The sequence below is a fragment of the Hyperoodon ampullatus genome, assembly GCF_949752795.1.
Source record: "Hyperoodon ampullatus genome assembly, chromosome: 4".
Taxonomy (NCBI): Eukaryota; Metazoa; Chordata; class Mammalia; order Artiodactyla; family Ziphiidae; genus Hyperoodon; species Hyperoodon ampullatus.
This window is the reverse complement of record NC_136917.1, coordinates 33,965,409-33,989,134: the sequence shown is the minus strand read 5'-3', so window position 1 is coordinate 33,989,134 and position 23,726 is coordinate 33,965,409. Positions and strand designations below refer to the sequence as shown.

At 58.7% G+C, this 23,726-nt stretch overlaps 2 protein-coding genes across 9 annotated transcripts in view; one reads left to right on the top strand and one right to left on the bottom strand.

The window, feature by feature from the left end:
* Positions 1–1,316: 1,316 nt before the first annotated feature.
* Positions 1,317–9,243, top strand: DCAF15 (DDB1 and CUL4 associated factor 15; the record flags this gene model as incomplete). 8 transcript variants are annotated; one of them, XM_079702567.1, is made up of 13 exons in its annotated part: positions 1,317–1,463; positions 3,049–3,146; positions 3,236–3,371; positions 4,010–4,116; positions 4,196–4,335; positions 4,421–4,591; positions 6,756–7,190; positions 7,296–7,387; positions 7,490–7,618; positions 7,711–7,796; positions 8,029–8,133; positions 8,211–8,326; positions 8,714–9,243. In XM_079702567.1, the coding sequence occupies 13 exons, from the start codon at positions 1,332–1,334 to the stop codon at positions 8,767–8,769; spliced, it is 1,803 nt and encodes a 600-aa protein (XP_079558693.1). In that variant the 3' UTR covers positions 8,770–9,243. The 8 variants fall into 8 exon arrangements, with proteins under 8 accessions (XP_079558693.1, XP_079558688.1, XP_079558689.1 ...); XM_079702562.1 differs by having other exon boundaries at positions 1,332–1,463; positions 3,085–3,146; XM_079702563.1 differs by having other exon boundaries at positions 1,332–1,463; positions 3,293–3,371.
* Positions 9,244–10,592: 1,349 nt separating this feature from the next.
* Positions 10,593–23,726, bottom strand: part of RFX1 (regulatory factor X1) — a gene marked incomplete at its 3' end in the record, with an annotated part of 30,366 nt that continues 17,232 nt past the window's right edge. The window contains exons 7-21 of the mRNA XM_079702760.1: positions 22,924–23,019; positions 21,393–21,487; positions 17,807–18,173; positions 15,841–16,022; positions 14,703–14,822; positions 14,497–14,612; positions 14,152–14,270; positions 13,960–14,069; positions 13,360–13,511; positions 13,188–13,285; positions 11,928–12,077; positions 11,625–11,833; positions 11,041–11,194; positions 10,912–10,957; positions 10,593–10,762 (exon numbers count right to left, since the gene is read on the bottom strand). Coding sequence (XP_079558886.1) covers positions 10,593–10,762; positions 10,912–10,957; positions 11,041–11,194; positions 11,625–11,833; positions 11,928–12,077; positions 13,188–13,285; positions 13,360–13,511; positions 13,960–14,069; positions 14,152–14,270; positions 14,497–14,612; positions 14,703–14,822; positions 15,841–16,022; positions 17,807–18,173; positions 21,393–21,487; positions 22,924–23,019 — 2,184 coding nt within the window. The remainder of the gene's footprint in view (positions 10,763–10,911; positions 10,958–11,040; positions 11,195–11,624; positions 11,834–11,927; positions 12,078–13,187; positions 13,286–13,359; positions 13,512–13,959; positions 14,070–14,151; positions 14,271–14,496; positions 14,613–14,702; positions 14,823–15,840; positions 16,023–17,806; positions 18,174–21,392; positions 21,488–22,923; positions 23,020–23,726) is intronic.

The following is a 23,726-nucleotide window of genomic DNA, read 5'->3' as shown; positions in this document are numbered from 1 at the left end:
CATCTTCTATTAAAAACCTTCCAGAGACTTCATTCTATGCTTAAGAGTGAAATCCAGGTGTCTTTCTTACCTAGAAGCCTCATACACTCCCTACCTGCTTCCTGGTCCTTGTCTGTTTTCCTTTCTTAATTTCTTCCTTGCTTATTCCTGCTCTGGCCCAACTGGTCTTTTTATGGTCTCTCAATCTTGCCACCCTGAAACCTTTGTTTTTGCTGGTATATTCCTCCTCCTCACCTTCACAGGGCCCCTCACTAACTGCCCTGTTTAAGCAGCCTTCTTCCTTCCTCTCTGATCCTAGCTGGCATTAGATAACATAAATTAATTTCCTTGTTTATTATCTGTCTTGTTTACTGCTGTATCCCCAGCGCTTAGAACATAGTAGGTGCTCAATAAGTATTTGTTGAATAAATGAATGTGAGAGGCTTGGAAGAATATGAGAGCCAGATCCATTTGATTCTTTAATTATAGTAACAGTTCGCATCTGGGGTATATATGTACCATTCAGGAGCGCTACACTGTAAGGCTCAGTTTCATCATGTGTAAAATGAAGATAATAAAAGGACCCATCTCCAAAACGGTTTTGAAAGTTAAATGAGCTAAAAGCACAGGAAGATGATACTCATAACAGACATTAAACAATTGTTATTACTATCATCTATAAAAGGGGCATAACAGCGACCTACTACATAGAACCGTAAGCTCAGAACTGTTTCTGGCAAGTGTAAAGTGATATACCAGTGATTAATGTTGTCATTATTACCATCATCATCATCCAGCCAGGCCGCCCCCCAGACCATCTGAAAGATGTTTTAATCGAATTTCTTCCTTTTATTTTGAAAATCCCTTCCTTCGGCCCGGCCCGGTGGCCCCGGGATGCTCGCCAGGCCTCCGCGCACCCGGACGGGGCGCGGAGATCCCTGGGCTGGGAATTCTGGCCCTTCTGGACGACAGGCTCCCGTCGCCCCGCCCACAGGCCTGGACCACCTGGGTCTCCATGGAAACCCACCAGCCACAAGGGGGCGTGACGCCGTGGAGACTGATGGGCGCCCCTGCCTATTGAGTCAAAGTCATCTCGGCGAGGGGCGCAAATGGGGCCTCTGACGGGGGCGTCCTTGCGGGAAGGCGGGAACACGGCGACAGGCCGCGGGACTGTACCGTCTCTACCAATCAAGGGCCGAGATGGCTGTGATGGACAGGCGTAGCGGGCAAAGGACCTGAGTGCGGGCTTTCACCCAACCCGCGGGCGGCAGTGCCGGGAAAGGGCCAATGAAGAGGCGGCGGGGGTGGGGCGAAGAGGCCGGTTGCTCCGGAAGTGGAGGGAGGGGGTGAAAATGGCGCCCAGCTCGAAATCGGAGCGGAACAGCGGGGCCGGGAGCGGCGGCGGCGGCCCCGGGGGCGCCGGGGGGAAGCGGGCAACGGGGCGGCGGCGGGAGCACGTCCTCAAGCAACTGGAGCGGGTCAAGGTGAGGCCTGGAGTCTGGGAGGAGCGCGTCGAAGGGTGGGGAGGAGGGACGAGGGAGGCGGAGGGAGGGAGGGCGTTCGCGGGGTGAGGGGTTGGGGGCGGAGCCCCGGGGGAGGGGGGCTCTGAGGAAGGGGTTGGGCGGGGCCCCGGGGAGACGGCTTGGATTGGGGGGGCTGCTGCGGGAGCTTGGATGGAGGGGGTTGGGGGCGGGGTCCCGGGGATGGGGCTTGGATGGAGGGGCTGGGGGCGGGGCCCCGTGAAGGGGGCTTGGATGGAGGGGGCGTTAGAGGCCGCTGGGGGAGTAAGGAGGAAGGGGGCGATCCAGGGTCAGACTCATTTTTCAAAACCCTGCTCCCACGGCCCTTCCGTTATGGAGCCTTACCGCCCCCTTGGCAGAGCCCTTGCTACCGGCTTTGGGATTCCTCCGCCTGGGGTTCCTCTCTCTGTCCAGCTCTGACCACAGGGGAGCTGAGAGTTCCTGTAGCTGCATCTGCCTCCCGCATTGAATGAGAGGGAGCTCCCTGGAGAAGGCCTGATCTTCAGCTACCTGAGCAGGGCTCTGTCTCGCCATGAGACTGTAAACTCTCAGTGTGCTGGGATCTTTCCCCCATCAGTTTGGGAGCTCTGGGAGGGCGGACAGTCTGCTGTCAGGTCAGCAGCAACTGGGGCAGGTCTGTGTCTCCATGGATCGGGAGTAGTGTGCCTTGTCCATTAGGCTGGGAACTCTGTGAACGCAGGGCTGTGGCTTCTCCTTTTGACTGGAGTTCCTTGGGCAGGGACAGTCTCCACCCTCAGCTTGGCGGCTCCCTGGGTTGGGCTGTGGCTCCGCCCTTAGCTTGGAAGCTCCCTGGACAGGGATTGTGTCTCCCCGGCAGCCTGGGCCTCGCTGACAGGGCTGTTCCACCCTGGGATCTCCTTGAGGGCTGGGCTGTATCTCCCCCGTTAGACTGGATAGCAGGGTCCAAGGTGCTCTGATCCCCCAGTGCCCAACTTGTGCCTGCCTGGCCCCCCAAATCCGTACTTGGTGAAGTTTTTGGGATGAGGGAGTCTGTTGGAAGGGAGAATCGGGCAGGAGTTGGAAGGTCACTGGTCAGGTTTATCCTTCTGTCTGCCTCAGCTGGCCCCCGAGGGGCCTCTGTGCCCCGTGTATAGGCTAGTGGGTCGGGAACAGGTGAGTGTAGTTGGTCAAGCCCCCATCCCAGGCTTCTTAGCGGTTCTCGATGCCCACAGCTCACTGTGCAGTGAGGCAGCCTTCAAGAAGGCAGCTCCATGGCCCAGTGTGGGCCAGGGGTGACTGGGGGAGGTGATGCCAGTTCTAGTCCTCAAAGGTTGGGGGCTTAGGCAAGAGGAACCCTGAGGCTATGGAGGTGGGAGGATGGCTCGGGTCCCTGGTGGAGAGTCAGTCTCACGCCGTTTGCACCTTCCAGAGCTTGGACCTCCCTGGACCATTATGGTTGGCAGGGAGTAGGCCTGCATGGCTGGGCTGGACCCCAAAGGTGCTGCTCGGCCTTGGGTGAGGGGACTGGGGGGCTGCAGGCCGTTTCTGCCACGTGGTGCCTCAAGAGCCCTGGCTGCCCCTTCCTCAGATCAGTGGGCAGCTCTCTCCTCGCCTCTTCCGGAAGCTGCCACCCAGGGTCTGCGTCTCTCTCAAGAACATTGTGGATGAAGACTTTCTCTATGCAGGGTGAGGCTGGGGCCAGGCAGGGGGGTGGCTGGGTGGGGCGTTAGGCTGGCCCTGACCTGGTTACTCTGCCCCTCCCCCCATCCACACAGACACATCTTCCTGGGCTTTTCCAAGTGCGGCCGTTACGTTCTCTCCTACACCAGCAGCAGCGGGGACGACGACTTCTCTTTCTACATCTACCACCTGTACTGGTGGGAGTTCAACGTCCACAGCAAGCTCAAGCTGGTAGGGCCAAGCCTGACGCTGGGCTGTCCCTTCCAACAGCATGACTCCCACCGGTCACGGCACCCCTCTGAGCCTCAGGTTTCATGTCCGCAAAATGAAAACAGTGTACTCATGGGGCCATTGTTGAGACTCCAAGTGTTAGGTCGAAGTGTAGGAAATTGCCATTTTTAGAGTTGAAAATGGGTAAACGGCAGCAATTTCATATGGTTTGATGGCTCAAGCCAGGAGGGACCCATTAGCTTTGTTAGGAAGGAGCAGGCTGCCACACCCAATTTAGCCCTGACCTCAACTCCTCAAATGCCCCACCCCAGGAGGTGAGTGCCATTAACCCCAGTTTACACATGAGCTCAGAGAGGTGAACAGGTTTCAGGGTGGGTTGGGCTTGGAACCGATGTGTCTGGCTGAGCCCCCTCTGCTGGGGCAGGGCTCTCCTTGGCCGGGTCCTATCCTGGGCCCGGCCTCCCTGTGTCCCCCACTTGTGAGGGGAAACGCTTGTGAGTCTCCTCAGCCTGTCCTCAGGAAGGCAGAGGGGTGCTGGTGGGGGCTGTTTGGGGCTCCCTGGCCTGGTACTGCTGGCTGGTGCAGCCTCGGGTGGGCCCTGGGCCCGCTCGGACCCCCGACCCGAACATGTCTCTCAGGTCCGGCAGGTCCGGCTCTTCCAGGATGAGGAGATCTACAGTGACCTGTACCTGACCGTGTGCGAGTGGCCCAGTGACGCCTCCAAGGTCATTGTCTTCGGCTTCAAGTGAGACTTAGGGATAGGGTGGTCGGGGGTGGGTAGGGCGGGCGCGTGGGCCAGGCTCTGAGGCTGTGCTGGCCCCCAGCACTCGCTCAGCCAACGGCATGCTCATGAACATGATGATGATGAGCGATGAGAACCACCGGGACATCTACATCAGCACCGTGGCCGTGCCGCCGCCAGGACGCTGTGCCGCCTGCCGGGACGCCAGCCGCGCCCACCCAGGTGAGGGGCTGGGGCCTGGGGCGCAGGCTGCCTGCTTCCCCGCCCTGGGGCCACAGCTGAGCCTGCATGGCCTGTGTCGCTGCAGGTGACCCGAGCGCGCAGTGCCTGCGGCATGGCTTCATGCTGCACACCAAGTACCAGGTGGTCTACCCCTTCCCCACTTTCCAGCCCGCCTTCCAGCTCAAGAAGGACCAGGTGGTGCTGCTCAACACCAGCTACTCCCTGGTGGCCTGCGCCGTCTCGGTCCACTCGGCAGGTAGGCCCCCATGTCTGAGGACAGGCCCTTCGCACGTGCGCTGTCAGCCTCGGGGCCCTGTGACCTAATGACTTGGCCAAGCGGCCCTGCGAGCTCGGTGCTGTCACTACCCCGCATCACAGATGAGGAGACCAGGGCCCTGGGGAGGTGAAGTCCCTCATCCATGGTCACACAGCCAGGAAGTGGGAATGTGGGATCCAAACCCAGCCACTCCCCACCCCAGCGCTGTCCGCTAGAACTTTCCACAGGGCTGGGATGTTCCAGATCTGCTGTATCTGTTATAGCTGCCACCAGTAGCCACTTGACCATGGCTCATGTGACCAAGGAACTGAGTTGTTAAATTTAATTTTAGTCATGTTAAGTTCAAGTAGTCACATGCGATCTGTGGCTACCATGCTGGACAGTGCAGTGCGTTCTCTGCAAAAAGAGAAATGTTGATTAAAAATTTCAGGGAGTGGTTAGCGGACAAACGGCCTTCTTACATCTTTGATGATCGCGGAAATGCCAGTGAAAATCAGGTGATGTCCCCCAGCAGAGTGGCAGATGTTAAAAAGCTGGATAGTGCCACTGGCTGGTGGCAGCGTGGGGCCCTAGGGGCTCTCCCGCTCTCCCAGGGCGTTATGGCAACAGAGGTGCCTGTGGCCCAGCAGCGCTGCACCCAGACATGTCTGAAGGTTTGGTGGCGGGAGCCAGGGGCTGCCTGGTGTCCATCGCTGGGGTTTGGGGAGGTAGGACAGGGTGGGCACTTCCCTTAGGTCAGCAGGGAGAGCCCCAACGTGCACATCTGTGGAGAGTGTACCTTAAAGACATGTTCAAGTGCAGAAGAAACACAAGAAGATCTGTCACCTGATACTGATACCACTTATATTTAAATTTAAAACGTGTTCCAATTTTGCCAGAATGCAAATAAAGATGCCCACTGGGAATTCCCTGGTAGTCCAGTGGTTAGGACTCTGTGGTTTCACTTAGGGCCTGGGTTCAGTCCCCGGTCGGGGAACTAAGATCCTGCAAGCTGCGCAGTGCAGCCAAAAAAAAAAAAAAAAGATGCCCACTAACTGCATTTAAAATGGTTGTCCCTGGGGGTGTGGGAGGGTAATGGACATGAAAAGAGGATTCTATGTATATAACTAAGCCCACAGACCAGCAAGGGGCAGGGTGCTTTGTCCTCAGGCCTGTCCAGGGGCCTCCCACCCCTGCCCTGGCCACCTGTGCCAGCATGGGCAAGGCCCTGCTTCTCGCCAAGCCGTGAGCCCCCAAGAAGCCAGGCCTGGATGGGGCCGCCACCCCCTGCCCCGTTAGGAAGGACCACATGGGACAGGATTCAGCCTGTGTGCACACAGCCCAGGTGAGGGGCATTGTCATCAGTGTTTAACACTCATCTCACTCTAGGAGGGTGTTCACACAGAGGGGGAGTTTTGACTTGAACATTTTCCACTCATTCCCCCTCCCCTTCGGAAGAAGTGCCACCACTCTGGCAGACAGGAGTTCGTTGGCAGACTTGTATTGTCTCTCAGTGTGACCTTGGACAAGGTTCTCTGAGCCTCAGTCCCGCGTCTGAACTGGGAGGACAGTTCCCCTCTCCAAGGGTTGCTTGAGGGGGGCCCAAATGAAGCAGGGCAGGCAGAGCCCAGGGCCTGGCCATGGTGAATGCGTTGGGTTCTCCACACTGACATTCCCCAGAGGGGGATCTGCCTCCCAGTCAGATGGAGTCATAGAGGCCTGGGATTCGGGCAGTCTGTGCCTGTGCTGGTCTGGCTCGCGTTGGGAAGGACAGAGGGCTGTGTAGTAAACTGTCAAACTTAAGTGGCTTTTATCTGGTATGATGACATGTCAGCTTACCAAGGGCAGGGATTTTTGTCTGTCTTGTTCACTCCTCAGTCCTCAGTATGTGGCATAGAGCAGATGCTCAAGAGTAAGGTTTGAATGAACATGATTGTGTGTGTGTGTGTGTGTGTGTGTGTGTGTGTGTGTGTGTAAAAGTCCTTTTTCCCTTTTGGGTGTTTCAGACTGATCTCAGAATATGTACATCTTCTAGAGGGGTCTCCTCATGGTGGGTTTCTAAGAACCCCCCAGCATAATGAGGGAGGTCGGAAGAGCATTCTGGACTTGAACTCATCTATTGACCTCTTTCTCACATCCATCACTTTTTATCTTTATGTTCCAGGTGATAGCAGCTTCTGCCAAATCCTGTACGACCACACCACCTACCCCCCGGCCCCTCCCAGCCCCCCTGGGCCCCAGAGCCCAGAGATGCCCCCTGTCCTCCCCACCCTCTGCCCCGAAGTGGCCCCAGCCCGGCCCTCTGGGGCCCCCGAGCACTCGCCTGCCATCGCCAAAGCCAAGGAGTTTGTGGCTGACATCTTCCGCAGGGCCAAAGAGGCCAAGGGTGGGACCTCGGAGGAAGTCCGGCCACCCCCCTGCCCGGGGCCCTCGAGCAGCCGCTGCCGCCTGCCCTCTGAGCCCCTAGCCCCAGGTGGGGAGGCGGTGCCCCGGGACAGCCCCCTTGCAGCAGAGGTGCCTGCCTCCGAGCCGGGATACGTCAACTACACCAAGCTGTATTATGTGTTGGGGTCCGGTGAGGGGACGGAGCCAGAGGATGGTGAGCGGGGAGCCCACCTGGTAGGGTCCCAGGCGTGGGAGGCTGGCCTGGAGGGGCCTCTAGGCCTCCTACCGCCACCCCTACCCCCACATCCTGCCCCCTCAGAGTTGGAGGATGACAAGATCTCCCTGCCCTTCGTGGTGACTGATCTCCGTGGCCGCAACCTACGGCCCATGCGGGAGCAGGCTGCCGTCCAGGTTGGTGCTGGCAGCGGGCAGGCCAAGGGGCAGCTCCTGGGGGACCTGCTGGGATGGCAGTTGGCGCAATCCTCCCCCTACCCCTCTGCCCACTGTCCACAGGGTCAGTACCTGACAGTGGAGCAGCTCACACTGGACTTCGAGTATGTCATCAACGAGGTCATCCGCCATGATGCCACTTGGGGTCACCAGTTCTGTTCCTTCAGCGACTACGATATTGTCATCCTGGAGGTGGGCCCAGGTGTCGGGCAGGGCAGGCCCAGGGCCTCCCAGCTCTGGGCAGCACTCTCAGTATGTGTCACCATCCACACCCCGCCCCCCAGGTCTGCCCAGAAACCAACCAGGTCCTCATTAACATTGGCCTGCTGCTCCTGGCATTCCCGTCCCCCACCGAGGAGGGCCAGCTCCGGTGAGTGGGCAGGGACCCCACCCTCACCCTTGCCCAGCGGCGTCCTGCACTCAAGACCTCTCAGTGGGGGGAAGGGGGGGGTGAGAAGACTCCCCCTGCCCACCAAAACTTGGATTGGCCACTCCATTACTGCTCCAAAGATAAAGGCCCCTCTGGGTAGCCTGGGTTCAAGCTCAGGGACCCTGTGGTCCGACTCCCTTTCTCCTCTGCTCACCATCCCTCCCCGCTGTAGACCAAAGACCTATCACACCAGCCTCAAGGTGGCATGGGACCTCAACACGGGCATCTTTGTGACAGTCAGCGTGGGCGACCTCACTGAGGTCAAAGGGCAGACCAGGTGAGGCAGGGCCGGGGGCCAGGGCTGGGGGTGGGCTGGGCCAGGGTGAGGAGAACTGCTCACCCCCTCTCCCTCAGCGGCAGCGTCTGGAGTTCATACCGCAAGAGCTGCGTGGACATGGTCATGAAGTGGCTGGTGCCTGAGAGCAGCGGCCGCTATGTCAACAGGATGACCAACGAGGCGCTGCACAAAGGTGGGCCCCGTGACCTGACGACAGTCCAGGACCGAGGTCCTCATCCCGGGGCCAGGCCAGGCCCAGAGCATGCACTAATTCCTAAGTGTTGCTGAATGGAGGAGCACATTGGCTGAGCTAGTGGACACCGTGGCACTGGGTGAGGGGAGGGCAGCCCAGGCCAGGGCCAGGGGGCCAGCTCAGGTGTGGCACCTGGGGGCCCCCAGCCAGTCATTCAGTCATTCAGCAGACATTTTATTGAAAGGCTGCAGGCAGGAGGCAGAGATAACTTTGCAGGGTGCCTGCCTTCCAGAACCTTTTGGGCCCATATCAAGTCAGGGAAAGAGGCCTCTCCTACAGCCTGGGCAGGCCAAGGTTCCAAGGCTTTGTCCCCACCCTTCCCTGCAGGGTGCTCACTGAAGGTTCTGGCAGACAGTGAGCGATACACGTGGATTGTGCTGTGAGGGCCCGGCCGCCCTGGACACTGACTCCAACTACCTCCGCGGCCTGGGAGCTGGCCGCCTTCCCGGCAGCCTCTGCCGACCGACCGATGACCGGCACTAGTGTTAGGCTGCGGGAAGGGGGCTGGGCGGGGCAGCCCCTGGTGGCCTGAGAGTCTGGACGCTTCTTATTTATGCCTATTTAAGTTGGAAAGGGGCAGAGGGAGGGAGCCCCCTGCCCCACCAGCCTTGAGCGCCCACCTTCACCCTAAGCTGGGCATGGGCCCTCGTTCCTCACGAGTTTGCCCCTTTTCTTGGCTACAGGTGTGGACGTTGCCCCCCTACCCCCACCCCAGGGAGGCCAGATGGATCCCATACCCCTGCCCTGTTCACCCCCCAGCCTCTCCCCCGACCCGAGGTGGTGAACCTCGTGGCCATCACACCTCCCCTTCCCGTCCCTGTTGTTCCTCTTCACATAATAAATGTTTTATTTCTGAACCTCACTGAGTTCCCTTTACTGCCTGCCACTCAGGTGCTCGGGGCCCAGCTGGAGCCCCCAGCCCCAAGGTTCCCACCAAGGCCCGGCAAGTCAGCAGTAGCCAAATATCACAGCGGAATTTATTGTGTTTTAAGAAAGACTACAAAAAGGTAGAAAACAGCTCGGCACACTAGACTACCACACGCGTGGACACTTTCACCACCAGGAGAAGGGAGGCCCCGAGGGGTAGGGAGGGGGAGTCGGCAAGCCACCCCAAAAGCTGTAGCACACGGAGCACACAAAATAGTGATTTTTATACAATAGATCAGGTTTGTTTTTCCTTTTTTTCGCTTTTTGCCATAAACATCTATCTCACAGGTTGAAAACACTGAGAAAACCGGAACAGATAAGGCCATGATGGTTGGAAAAAAACCCAAGAAGTTACCGACTCCGCTCAGGCGGCGCTCACAAATCGCACAATAGTCATGTGGAGGGCGGGGATCGCACGCATGGAGGAGAAGCACGGTCTCCAGGGAGAGTAGGAGCATAGAGATTCCATTACAAACCAGCGGCGAGGAGGGCCCAGGACTGGGGGTCCAGGATCTGAGAGAGTGGAGCACCCAGCCCTGGCTGGGGCAGGCATGGGCACTTCCGGGCCCGCTGCCTGCAGCAGGTCCCTCTGGGCTTGGCGCCCGGTCCAGCCTGCTGCTCTTTGGAAGCTGGAGGTGGTGCCCCTTCTGCCCTCCCCCTATCCAGGCCGGGCAGTGCCCCTCTAGGGCTGCGGGGCAAGGGAGGGCCCAGCTCTGGAGAAGATGCGACACCCACAGCTTTAATTGCACTTATACCAAGGAGTGGGAAGCGGTGGGGCTGCTGGGGGAGGGATCCCGGGGCTGCTGCTGACAGTGGCGGGTCCCCAGGTGATGCCCACCTGCGCCCACCCGGGGCTCAGGGCTGGGCCTAGGACAGGCTGTGCAAAGCCAGCGAGCTGAATAAGTTAACAGTTCCGCAAGGGAGGGGGCCTGCCTGCCTGCCCCCTGGGGGGGGGGGGGCTGGGGGAGGGAGATGCGGCCTTCGGGGCCAAGGGGCCAAGCTGGCTGCCCCAGGGGGCACCTGGGCACGTCGGCGGGTTCCTTAAGGCACGTCTTTTGTGTCAGAGTTTGCAGCTGCGGCTCCGCCCGGCCCTGTGATTGTGCCCGCCCCATCCGGGGCAGGGACCCCTTTACCTTCCCTGTCTCGAAGACCCCCTCCCGGCCCCGGCCGAGGCTGGAGCGGTGACAGCGAAGCCACAGAAGCTGTGAGGGACCCTGGCGAGGAGGGGCAGCAGGGTAGGGCGGGCGGGGCGGCGGGGTAGTGGGGGGAGGCCACGGGCTTAGCTGGAGGGCAGCGCCTGCACGAAGAGGCCGCGTGCGTCTGTCCGCGCCAGCTTGGCTGGTGGCTCCAGAGCCTCGGGGCCCAGCGCGGGCGACTCGCCACCGGCTGTGAGCGAGATGTCCTGCGGCAGCTCGTCCTCGCTTTCCTCCTCCTCTTCCTCCTCCTCGTCTGGGGTACACGGACCAAGCCTGGCTCAGCGCGGGGCGGCAGCGCCACCAGGCCGCCACATGGCGCCCCAACCGCCGCCTCCTCCACCCCAGCCTCGCTGTACGCCGCCCCCTGGACTCTGGCCCTCGGTAGGGGCACGCTTTACCTACCTTTGTCCGGGTCCAGGGGGTTCAGCGTGGTGGCCAGGTTGGCGAACTGGAAGGAGGAGAGAGGAGAAGGAATGAGGGTCCTGCCTAGGGGCGCCCCGCCCGTGCCCTCAGCGAACCCGCCGTGCGCACCTCGCCCATGACGGCAATGGGGGTCTCGCCCTTGGCCTGGGCCACGCGATGCTCGATCAGGTAGTACATGTACTCATCGTAGAGCAGCCGTATGAGATGGAAGGAGCCGAAGCTGGCGGCGCTGCGCAGAGTCAGGTCCCGGATCACCATGGAGCTGGGGGAGGCGACAGAGAGGAAATCCTCAGGCCGAGACCCGCCCCGCGCCCCTCTTCCCTGCCGTAAGGACCCCAGACCCGAGCAAGCCCAGCTACCACCGCCCGGCCCCGCACAGGCTTCCCAGTCAGAGAGGAAAGGCGTCCCTCAGAGACGGAGGAGGGCCCGAGCCCGCCCACCACCAGCAGGACCCTCGACTTCCTAAAAGGCACCCGAGTCCCCCAGGGGGTGGGGCTTTCTCTGGTCCAGCCGAGAGGGTGGGGCTGGGGCCCTCATCCAGCCCCACCCTCCTCGAAGAGGCGGGGCCTTCACTGGTCCCATTTTGGCCTGATCCCAAAGCAAAGGAGCCTTCTCTGGGTCCCGCCCTGGTGGGAGGAAAGTCCTCCCGCCCAGCCCCTTCCCCGCCCGCATCCCGCCCAGCCAGCGCGCACCTGTAGAAGGACCACTTGAGGAGGAAGAGCTTAGCGGCCTTGGGAAAGCCGGCGCTGCCCTGGTAGGGCTTAAGCACTTGGCTCACGACGCCGTCCAGCCAGGCCGCCCACTGCTCCAGTGAGTTCTGCTGCTGCAGAGTCACTTTGAAGTCCTGCTCCAGCCGCTGCACCACGCGGTCCTCGCAGCGGCATACCCACGAGGCCTGCTCCTGGGACACAGCGGGCGGGTGCCCGGGGCTCAACCGCCGCCCCGGGCCCGGACCGCCGGGCCCTCCCGCGCTCGCCTGCCCCGGCCACGCTCACCTGCACGTTGGCGAAGTCCACGCGGTTGAGATCGCTCAGCATCTGGTTGATCTGCGCGGTGTTCTGCAGCACAGCGCGCGCCGCCTGCGCCAGGTGGTTGAGCGACGTGTAGCGCCGCAGGGTCTGCGCGAAGGCGCCCGCCGCTGCCACCTGTGGGGCCCAGGGCTTGTGGCTTCCGCGGAACCCACCCCGCACAGCCCCCTGCCCCACCCAATGCGACCTCTCTGAGCCTGCTTCTTTCTCCTAAAAGGGAGGAATGCACCTTGTTGCTTTCGTTGGGAGATCAAAGGGTCGGGGTTTTCAAACTTTGGGCGACCACCCACCCAAAGAATGCCTCCAAAAAAAATCAGTGTATTGTATCTGAACAGCATTATTATTTTTCATCAAAGGACACAGGTAAATCTCGGAGGGCATTGCCCAGAAAGGGCACTGCTTCCATAACTAACCTTTGGTTTCATTTTGTTTGTATTATTATTCCCTTGAATGTCAGCTCCGGGAGGGCCGGAGTTTTGTGCTTCTTGGTCATTGCTGTGCTCCCAGCACTGAGAACCATGCCGAGCACACAGCAGGTGCTCAATAAATGTGTGTGGAATGAATGAATGAATACGTAAGTCTTGCCCGTTCTGAAGGGCTCCCCCGGGATCCAGCTTCTACCCTCTCCACAGGCCCCCAACCCCAGCCCTGTGTCCATCATACCCAGGGGTCATTCTTCAGACATCCCTTTCTGTTTAGCTGTCTTGTTGGCATTTTCAGGACTTTGAAAACAAACTTTTTTTCTCTCTCTCTCTCTTTTTCTTTTTGCTCAAGAGCAAGCACACCCCATCTAATTCCTCACATCTTGGTAGTTAGTGAATGCAGCATTGACAAAGAGGGCTATTCTGTTTCCTTATAGATGTTTCTGTTTTTTTGTTTTTTTTTGTTTTTTTTAAGATTTTATCTCTTTCTGAACACCTAAAGCACTTTCTGTTGAAGCTCTCTGAAGAGAACTACTTCAAGTGTGCATTTGGTTTTTATTTTTTTAAGATGCTGTGTTGCATACAAAAACACCACACACAGGTTGTGTTTCAGAAGTGGGCTCCTGAGGAAGCTGGTTTGTAAAGACAACGCCCAAAGCTCACTCTGAGGGGACAGACACGGGGACAAATCTTACCGCCTCTGTCAGGCAGGAGAGACCGAGGCCCCGAGACCCGCCCCCCAGCCGGGAGGGAGGCCCCGGGCTGTGGGCCAAGCTGGCCCCTCGGCCCCCCCTCACGCCCTCACCTTCACCCGCAGCATCTCCTCAGGTATGTTCACCATGGCGTGGGTAAGCCAGCTCTCCAGGCTCTTGGCAAAGTTCCGGATCGCTTGGGTCAAGGCACCTGTGGGCGGTAGGGGGGCTGGTCAGGACTTAGGGCTGGGGTGGGGTGCGGGGACCGGGGGGCCGTGCACTTACTGGGGATGGGCCGCAGCACATCGGGGATGAGGATCTCCACCAGGCCCTGGTACAGCACGTTGTCACAGTGCTTGGTCCATTGGAGCACGGGCTCGAACTTGGAGAGGAGCACCAGGCTGGCCTTGGGCAGCCGCTTCTCGGCCTCATCATGCCTGTGGGCACCCACCCCACCCGGGGGTCACGAGGACATTCCATGGTCCTGTACCCAGGGTCAGAAGGGCACAGCACCCTCACCCCACCCTGGGGTCAGGCAGGTACTCTCTGTCTCTGGAAGACCCCGGGGTCAGGCTGACCCAGACCCCACTGCCCCCAGGGTCAGACAGGGATCTTAACACCCTGCACATGAGGGCACAGGCATCTGCCCACCGCAGAGAGGAAATGGCTTAGTGGGGCACGCCATCCCAAACACCGAGCATCAGACCGGTACCAATGCACACTCGAGGCGGGCTCAGAAGGCCATGTGCACCCCACAAACTGCAGGGGTAGAGAGGAGCCCCCACTCCTGCATGAAGTCTGAGGTCTGGCCACCCCAGCCTTGGGGGCCGACTCACATGGTACCCAACCTCCTCCCTTCCTTCCCCCTCCCCCAAAGGCACTCACACAGCCAGCGGCGGTGCCTCGCTGGGCTGGCTCAGGTTGTACCTCCAGAAGGTTTTCCACAGCGTCTCTACCAGGGTGAACTGCAGGTTCACCATGACATCGACGATGGCCTGTTGGGGAGGCTGGATGCTCAAGGGGGCTGAGCGGCAGTGTGGCCCTCCCTCGCCCCTGCCCACTGCCCAGATGCCCTACCTCACAGTGTTCCCGGTACAGGACCTGGAAGGCCTTGATGTCCCCAGGCCCGATGCCTTCGGGCAGCACTTTGCCCTGGAGGTCGAGCTCTGAGAAGTCAGGAAGGCTCCTCGAGGCATCTGGGGGCAGAGGAGACACCGTGAGCCCCTTCATCCCACAGCTGCCTGCCCCCTCGAGCCTCATCCTGGGATCCTGCTAAGTTGGCACCACTTTGCTACCAAGCAGAAGTTCCCCCATGTGCACTGGGGGCGAAGAGGTTCCAAGAGGGCAAGTGAACCATCTGCACACTCTCCGGGGGCCACAGACCCTGCCCTGGGCCCACCCCAGAGTCCAGGGAGCCCTCACCCAGAAACTGCTGGTACTGCTGGACCTGGGCGCTGATGTCCGACAGCCCAGTGGCCTGCTGTGGCCCCACGGCCACACCGTTGGTCATGCCCTCCATCTTCTGGATGGGTTTGAGCCTGGAGAAGGGATAGGCAGGGGACTGGAGTGGAGATGGGCTGCCATGCCTTTCCCTGCCCGCCAGCACCGGGCCAGCCCTGCCCTCCTACCTCTGTTTTTGCGAGAAGGGTTGACCCCGCATGGCCATGTGCTGCTGGTCCTCCATCAGCCGCAGCAGGGGTGAGCTGGCCTTGATGCGCAGGCCATAGTAGTGGTACTTGGAGTTGCCCCTGAGAGGGAGGCAGAGGATGAGGGCTGGGCTGGGGGTGGTCACCGATTGTCCACCGGGAGCTTCACATCACACCTGCCTCCTCTCTGCTAGGGGGCTGAACAGAGCCCAGGGGATGAGACCCATATTTCCACAGAGCTGGGGGTGCTGGGCTGGGGAAGCCACAGGGTCTATGGGTGCCAGGAGAGGCCCCCAGCTGCAGACTGAGCTCTGTGAAGACAGGGCCAGAGTCAGGGGCAGGCACTTAGCAGGTATTTGCTGCCTGCTAGTCATAACAATTTGCCAGGCACTGTTCTGAGCACTTAGCATATTCGAATCCATGTGTTCCTCATCCCTACCCTATGAAGGGTACTCCTAGCATCCTAGATTGACAGCTGAGGAAACTGAGGCACAGAGACATGCAGTACTTTGCCCAAGGTTCTGCATGTACACATGCATGAATGCATGAATGAGGTGATGTCTAAGGCCTAAGCTGGGAGCTGGAACCAAGAGAAGAGCGGGGCTCAGCCTGGAGAGGTGTGGGGGATTGCAAAGGAGAGGCAGGGAAGAGCGGGTTCATGGGAGGGCTCCTTGCTCCTTCCTACATGAATTCACTGACTCATAGGCCCTGATTAAGCACTGACTGTGTGTAGCCCCTGCACTCTCAAGGGACGTGCATTTCAGCATTGGAAGACAGATCAGAAAGGAGAAGTAACGTAAGAGGCATGTTGGATGGTGCTCAGTGCTAAGGAGAATCAAGTAAGGGGGGTGGAGGCCAAGGAGGTGAGGGGAGGCTGAAGTTTTAGTTAAGGGGGTCAGGGGACGTTTGAGTCAGGAGGTGGGGAAAGGTACGTGAGGCAGAAGGCACAGCAGTGCAAAGGCCCTGAGGTAGGAGCATGCAAGTGTCAGAGGAGCTGTGAAGAGGTCAGTGGGGCTGGAGTGGAGTGAGTGAGGGGACAAGGGGAGCTGAGGACCTCGATAACTTAGGGTGAGGTTGGGCCTTGTGGCTGCTAGGGACTGTCAGGGGCAGGTGGTCCCACCTGGTGCCGAGACGTCGGGTGCGCAGGCCCATGAAGACAGAGCGGATGAGCTTGCCGAAGGAGGCGGCGTTGACGGGCTCCAGCTTCTGCTCCTGGCAGTGCAGCAGGTAGTGGCAGTAGAGGGTGCTCCGAGGCAGGCTCACGCCCTCGGCTGTCTCATAGTTGTCCAGGAGCCACTGGACCTGGGGCCCGAGGAGGGATGGAAGAATGCTAAGAATTGCTTCCATTTCTCAAGTGCTCGTTGCTAAGTGCTCTCTATATTTATTTCTGATTGTGATCTTGACAACCACACTGGAGAGGGTGTCATATCACAATCACCCATGGGAACTAAATCCAGTGGAACTCTCTAGAACTGTACTGTCCAAATCAGTCACCACCAGCCACACAGAGCTGATAAATTAATTTACACCGAATGGAAAAAGCCAATGTCAAAAGGTCACGTAAAGTATGAGTCCATTCATAGAACATCCTCGAAATGACAGCATTAGAGAAATGGGGAACAGACTCGTGAGTGCCGGGGGTTAGGGATGCTGGGAGGGAGGAGGGCAAGGGTGACTAAAAGGGTTAGCAGGAGGGGTGTGTGGTGACGGAACAGTTCTGCATTTTGACTGTGATAGTGGTTTCCCAAACCTACCCATGTGATAAAAAGACACAGAAGTAGACACCCTCACATTGTACCAATGTCAGTTTCCTAGCTAGATACTGTACTACAGTTACGTAAAATGTAATTAGTGGGGTAACCTGGGTGAAGGGTCCACAGGGATCTCTGTACTATTGTGCAGCTTCTGTGACAATAATTCTTTCAAAATAGTTTTTTAAAAAAACAACTCAGTTCCTGGGACCTTGAAACTCACATTTCAAGTGCTCAATAGCCTCATGTGGCAGAGGCCCCTGCACTAGGCAGCACAGAGAGAAAATATTTATCACTGGAGGATGTTCTATCGGACGGCACTGGTCTAGCGAAGCATGTTTTCAGGACCCATCAGGGAGTCATGAAATCAGTTATGTGGGTTATGACCAGCATTCAAATATTAGACTTAGAAGCCAGGCTGCATGGGTGCATGAGGGAGGTCCTGTCTTCTGAGAAACCTTCTGTCTTGGTTATGGGGTCCACAATGGGTCGCCATGGGAGAGGGCGATAGTTAAAAATGAGGGAAAGGGACTTCCCTGGTGGTGCAGTGGTTAAGAATCTGCCTGCCACTGGAGGCGACATGGGTTCTATCCCTGGTCCGGGAAGATCCCATATGCCGTGGAGCAGCTAAGCCCATGCGCCACAACTACTGAAGCCCGCCCGCCTAGAGCCCGTGCTCCGCAATGAGAGAAGCCACCGCAATGAGAAGCCAGCACACCACAACAAAGAGTAGCCCCTGCTCACTTCACCTAGAGAAAGCCCACGCACAGCAATGAAGACCCAACGCAGCCAAAAATAAATGAATTAAAAAAAAAAAAAAAAGAGGGGAAGCCATCGCTCCAGACGCCAAGCTCCAAGGGGACGGGGACCACCCCAGGAAAATCCACCTACAGTCACAGAGCTGGTGAGGGGCCCAGTCAGGATTAGGATCTAGGGCTGCTCCACAGAGCCACACTAGGCAGAGGAAGGTTATCTCGCTGCCTTCGGGATGGACACAGAACCTTGCTTGGGGCAGCTCCTTGCATGGTGGTGCCTGCATCTCCTTCCCCTTGCTATCTATCCGCCAACACCAGTTACTATCAGAGTAGATGACACTTCTTGGGTAATAGCTCCAAGAGCGTCATGCATATTAGCTGAGGCCCAGAGAGGCTGAGTAACTTGTCTGAGGCCACACAGCGAGGATTCAGCCCCAGGCCATCTTCACCTGAGCACCCTGACACCAGGCTACCCAGGCTCCAGCTGACGGTGGCCAGCAACCACCATCCACCACCCAGCACTCCTACCCAGGGTCCCCCTCCCACCCTCACCTCCCCTTGGGCCTCGGTTGGCACTTACAGTGGCTGGTGAGGCACGGGTGGTGTGGGAGTAGGACTGGCTGGCACTGCCCAGCATGTAGCCGCCTTGGATCACGTAGGTGCCTGCTCCGCTGCCACTGCTGCTGCCATTGCCACCGCCACCGCCACCGCCTCCCCCGCTGCCACTGCCGCCGCTGTTGCTGTTGCTGGCCCCACTCCCACTGCTGGTGGAGCTGGCGACGACCTGGCTGCCGGACACGTACATGGGCACAGAGCCACTGCTGGCCACCGCCTGGGAGGTGGCAGGTGTGCTGACCTGGGCAGCCGTGCCCGCGGCCTCGTAGTAGCTGGTGCCTGCCGTCTGCGTGTACAGTGGCGTCTCAGGGTAGGGGTAGGTGCTGGAGCGGCTGCGAAAGTAGAGCGAGGGAGTCAGGGGACAAGAGCTGGGTGGCACAGGGGCATGACTGAGGGGGGCCCTGCAGCGGGGGGAGAAGGAGAGCAGGAAGCAACAGCCCCGTGCATCACCCCAGGTGCATGATGGGCAAATTTTCACTTAATCCTCAAAGCGGCCCCCTGACTTGGGAGTCCCTACTTCAGATGGGAGGAAGTGGAACTGGAAGAGCTAAGTAACTTGCAATAGGCTACACACTTCAGTCAATCATAAAAAGAACTACTGAGAGAATTCCCTGGTGGTCCAGCGGTTAGGACTCACGCTCTCACTGCCAGGGGCCCGGGTTCAATCCCTAGTCAGGGAACTAAAATCCCACAAACCACTCAGTGCAGCCAGAAAAAAAAAAAAAAAAAAGAACTATTGAGTGCCTGCTGTATGCTGGGCACTGTTCTAGGTACGCTGGACCCAACAGTGGATGAGAGAGAAAAGGTCCCCCACAGGGGAGTTAATGCCTTAGCGAGGGAGCCAGAGGAGAAGCCAAGTGCAAAGGTAAATTGAGGGCACTTCAGAAGGTGGTACGCACCAAGGTACATGAGGCAGGAAGAGGGTACTGGAGAAGTGGGGGCTCTACTTCTAAATCCAGCAGCCGTCACCCTGAGGGGCTGGTCAACAATGACTATCGGGGTACAGATGTGTTTCCCTTTGACCCAGAAACCCACCCCACCCCGGAGACTTCTCCAGCTATCCCAGGATCTGCATCAGGTCACATGAGCTCAAGGCTGCAAATCGTAGCAAGAGAGTAAAAATGACTCGGGGGGGGGGGTCCATCTTTAGTGGGATGTCAAGTTAAAAGGTGATGGAATCCTACACAGGGGTGAGGGAGGAGGAAGAAGGTCTTGGGGTCCTTCCAAAGAACCAGCTCCAGAACATTCGGTTAGGTGAACAAAAAAGGCAGGGAAGGGTGCAGAGAGTGGGAAGAAGGGGGAGATTACATGGCATTTCGTACCTATATCTGCCAACTGTGAGGGTGGAGGGCCTGCGGACTGGGGGCAGGCACTTCACCCAACGTGGCTGGACACAGTTTTGATTTTTGAGCCCTCTCAATGTATTACTGATGTAAAAACATAAGTTAAATTTTTAGCATCCAGAAAGGGAGGGAGGCCCGTCAGGAGTGGCCTGGCTCAGAAGGTGCTGAAGGATGCAGCGGAGGGAGTCTTGGGGGCCTCTGCAGGCAGCAAGGAGAGGGACTGGGGTGGGGGATGTGATCACTTGAGGTGCGCAGCATTGCCCATCAGACACCAGGATGCAGCTCTTGATCACTGTGCCCTGGTTCGCATCAGTTCACATCTACTGCACGAGTGACACCCAGAGTGCGTGACCTGAGCAGGGGCTGGTAAGTGCCCATGCCCCCCTCGGTAGGAGCCAAAACCAGCCCAGCATCCTACACGCAACATGTGCTCCCAGAAAACATTGCTTTGGTAACTGCTGAATGACTGAATAAATGAATGTGTGTATCTCTGGACACAAGCTGGACCAGGGCCAGGGACGGAGGCCCAAGGGCTGTGGCTTTGGTCAGCGTGGGGATCTGGACCAGCAAAGGGCTGGGAACATGGTAATGACCCACTATGAGGGAGAGACAAGATACAGTGTCCTCAAAAACTTCACATAGCAGAAGAATCTGATGGCAACAATGGACTCCGGGTGATCAAACACATAATCACAGAAGGAAGAACTGAACCAGAAGCAAAAGACAGACCAGGACTTCCCTGGTGGCACAGTGGTTAAGAATCCACCTGCCAATGCAGGGGACATGGGTTCGAGCCCTGGTCCGGGAAGATCCCACATGCCACGGAGCAACTAAGCCCTTGCACCACAGCTACTGAGCCTGCGCTCTAGAGCCTGCGAGCCACAACTACTGAGCCTGTGTGCCACAACTACTGAAGCCCGTGCGCCTAGAGTCCATGCTCCGCAACAAGAGAAGCCACCGCAATAAGCCCGTGCACCACAACGAGGAATAGGCCCCGCTCACCGCAACTAGAGAAAGCCCGTGTGCAGCAACAAAGACCCAATGCAGCCAAAAATAAATAAATAAATAATTTTATTTTAAAAAAAAAAAGAAGAAGAAGCAAAAGACAGACCAGGAGAGGCAGAAGAGCCCCTGGGGGCCCTCGGGAGCCCGGCTCCTCTTTGGAATGTCCTCTGTGGTCCCTGCCAGCTCTGGTCAACTGCACAGATAAGAGAGACTGGCAGCACTGGAAATAAATCAACAGAACTATGAGGTAGCTGGATGCTGTAGACCACGACTCAGGTGCCAGGGTCACACCCTTTGGGGTCAGCCACAGCATCAGGACCCAGAGACCAAGTCATTCCATGAGCTAATCCATCCCCAGTGTCATGCCCACAAGAACAGGTGGCAGGGACATAAAAAAATCAGGCAAATGCAAAAAAAGCCAAATGAAGCTTCCAAAAACTGAAAGAACAACTAGAGACTATAAGTCCTGGAATTATTACCATGATCCTTCCTCCATGGTAATATATATGGAGCATCCCCAGCAAGGAGCCAGAGCCGGGGTTAAGGCAGGCCTGGGGCTGACATCTGCCTGATGTGGCACATGCTGACGCTGAGCTGTGTGCAGCACCAGTGAGTGGAAGTCACCTACGTGTTGGCTGGGTGGGGACTGGCTATGTCTTTCATGCTGCGACTGTATGGTGGAGTATCACCCAGCGGTTAAAGAGGGTGACTGGGACCCACATGGTCGAAGAGCTTCGAGCTACATGGCAGGGGAAGAGATAGGGGACAGAACACGCTGCCTCTATTTCTGAACAAAGAAAGGGGGTAATTTCTATTCTCAAGGTATCTCTGGGAGGAAACAAAGAAATGGGCCACAGCATCCCCTCTGGGGCAGGGTTGGGGGTCAGGAGTGAAGGAAACTTTTTTTTCACAGTTTAACATTCCTTATTCCTTAGAAATTTTTATCTTGTGAAATTAAAAAAAATTTTTTTTTCCATTTTTGTTTTCTGTTTTTTTGCATAGAACCAGACCAACCTGATTCCAAAGCTCTTATGCTTTGCTGGGATGCCCTTCCCAACTTGCCAGGGTCCGCTCTGCTTTACCGCCACTTGAGGCCTTGAAGGCTGGCTGGTCCGCTGGGGGCCGGGGCCTCAAGTCCCAGGGGGTCCTGAGCAGACCCATGCCCCTCCTCCTGTCCCTTCCCCCAGTCCCCTCCCCACTCACATGGCGCTGGCTGTGTAGCTGGCATCACTGCCCTCCACATACTGCACTTGGCTGGAGTACACATGTGGGACTGGCACCTGCTGGAGCTGCTGCACCTGGCACAGGAGGAAGGGTACACAGAGGGTCAGGGGTGGGCCAGCTCCTCGCCTCTGCTTCTAAAAGTCTGGCAGCTCCCCAGCTGGAAGGCTGCACTTCTGGGCTCTCTGAATACCCTGGACGGGGCCAGGGCTGGGAATCAGGCACAGCTGTGTCAGGAGAAGCCAGGACTCTCTGCTTAGGCTGGGGACAGTAAAGGTAGGGCCTGAGGTGCGCAGGGGGGACCCCAGACAGGGTCCTACCGTGGGCGTGAAAGTTGAAACCCAGGGGCAGAGCCAAGTCCTGGTACAAGGCTGTCACTAAAGCCGGAGCCTGGAACTACAGACATGGCTTCAGGGTTGGAGCCTGCATCAGGGACAGACCCCTGGCTACAGGGGCGGGGCCTAGAAACCTTGAACCGGATGCTAGGGGCGGAGCCGGGGCCAGGGGTGGGGCCCACAAAAGGGGCCTGAGTTCCCCACCCCATCCCCCACCCCAGTCTGTAGTGGCAGAGCCTGGGACGTGGAGCCCGATTTAGGGGGAATCAGAGGCGGGTCCCCAGACTGGCTGGGTGGAGGTGGGGTCTACAGGGCCTCCGGGGCCGGGCGCGGGCCGGGGCCGGCGGATCCCGCCCCCGCCCGCCCCTTGCACCCCGCCCATGCGTCCGCCACCTACTTTGAGGGCCGTGGCGGCCGTGCCGAACACTAGCACTTGGGGGACTCTCTGGATCCTGACCCTCTGGTCGGGGCTGGCTCGGGCCGGGAGCCCGGGCAGTGGCTCGAGGACCACTTTCTGCTGCTGCAGGAGCAGGTGCGGGGGCAGCACGCCCACCAGCTCCACCCACTGCTCGGCGCCCGTCTCGTAATGGGGCGGCGGCGGCTCGGGGCTGCCTAGCTGCGGGGCCTCGCCGCTGCACGCTGGCGGTTCCGGGGCCAGCACGCCAGGCCCGGGCCCAGGCGTGGGCGGCCGGGGCGGCGGCTCCGGTGGCGGCGTGGGCCGGGGCTCCTGCTGCTCTGCCTTCCTAGCGGGAAACTGACTGCCTGAGCTCTGGAGGACAAACAGAGACACTGGGGGGTCACCGGGGGCGGCCGCGGGTGGGGCTCCAGGCCTCCACCTCCCACGAGGCTGCTGAGCTCACTCAGCAACCCGACCAGAAGATCCCCACCCCGTGTGAGCGAAGGGAGAACCGAGATCTCTCTCAGCAAAACCTGGGCCTTAAACTGCCAGGTGCCCGGAAAGAGTAAGGCTCCAGGACCGGGTCCGCAGCCCATGGCCAGAGGTGGAGCCCAGGATGGGGCTGGGGTTCTGAAGGCTCCAGCTGCCTCCCCACCTACCCACCCACATCCCCCCAGGGGAGCTCCACTCCCTCCCTGCGGCCTGAGGGGCCTGCACCCCTCCCCAGCTCAGCCCAGGCCTAGCTCCAGTTTGCCCAGAGGTAGGTGGGGGAGACACACACCTCTTGAGCCACGTGGACCGGCTGGAGCCCTTGCACTGTGAGCTGCTGCACGGGGCCAGCTTTGGGCACTTGTGGAGTGGCCTGGACCACGGACCTCTGGGGAAGGAAAGGCAAGTCAGACTATGGTAACGATGGCGATGATGGCTGCCCACCTGCCCCTAAGCACCACCCCCTGCCCACGTGAACTCATGTAAGCCTCACAGCAGCCCCATAAGGAAAGATGCCACCTTTCTCCAGCTTTTCACTGCTGGCCCTGCACCAAGTGCCTTCCAGGTTCATTACCAGGTTGCCTCTGGGCGCCACGTTACAGGTGTGGAACCCAGGCTCAACAAGGTGAGGCTGATGGGAAGTAGTACTGAGTTGAACTTGGGACTGACTGAGGGGTTCCCTGCTCTCTACCCCCACTCCCTACATGGGTTGTCCCACACGCCCATGATACTGGCTGTCCTTACTTCCATGCTATGGAGGGGATGCCGGCATTATCCTCAGGGCAGAGTGAGGGACAGAGGCTGGGAGGCGGGAAGCTGCTGAGTGATGGGGCCGGGACTTGAACCCAGGCCTAGAGGTTCAGAGGGGCTCTGGTGCCAGGCAGGAGAATATCTATGAATCCTTCAGGGTGGGGTTTCTGCTTTCCTCCAGGGAAAGGGTCTATGGCTTTCATCTGGTTCTCCGAGGGATTGGGAACATCCCAACCTGAGTGGTAACGACCAGATGGCAGACAGCCCTTGCCTCTTAACCTGCTCTGGCTGCCGTGGCTGGCAGCTCAGAGTGAGGCCTCCTCCAGAAGACCGGGCATGGTAGTG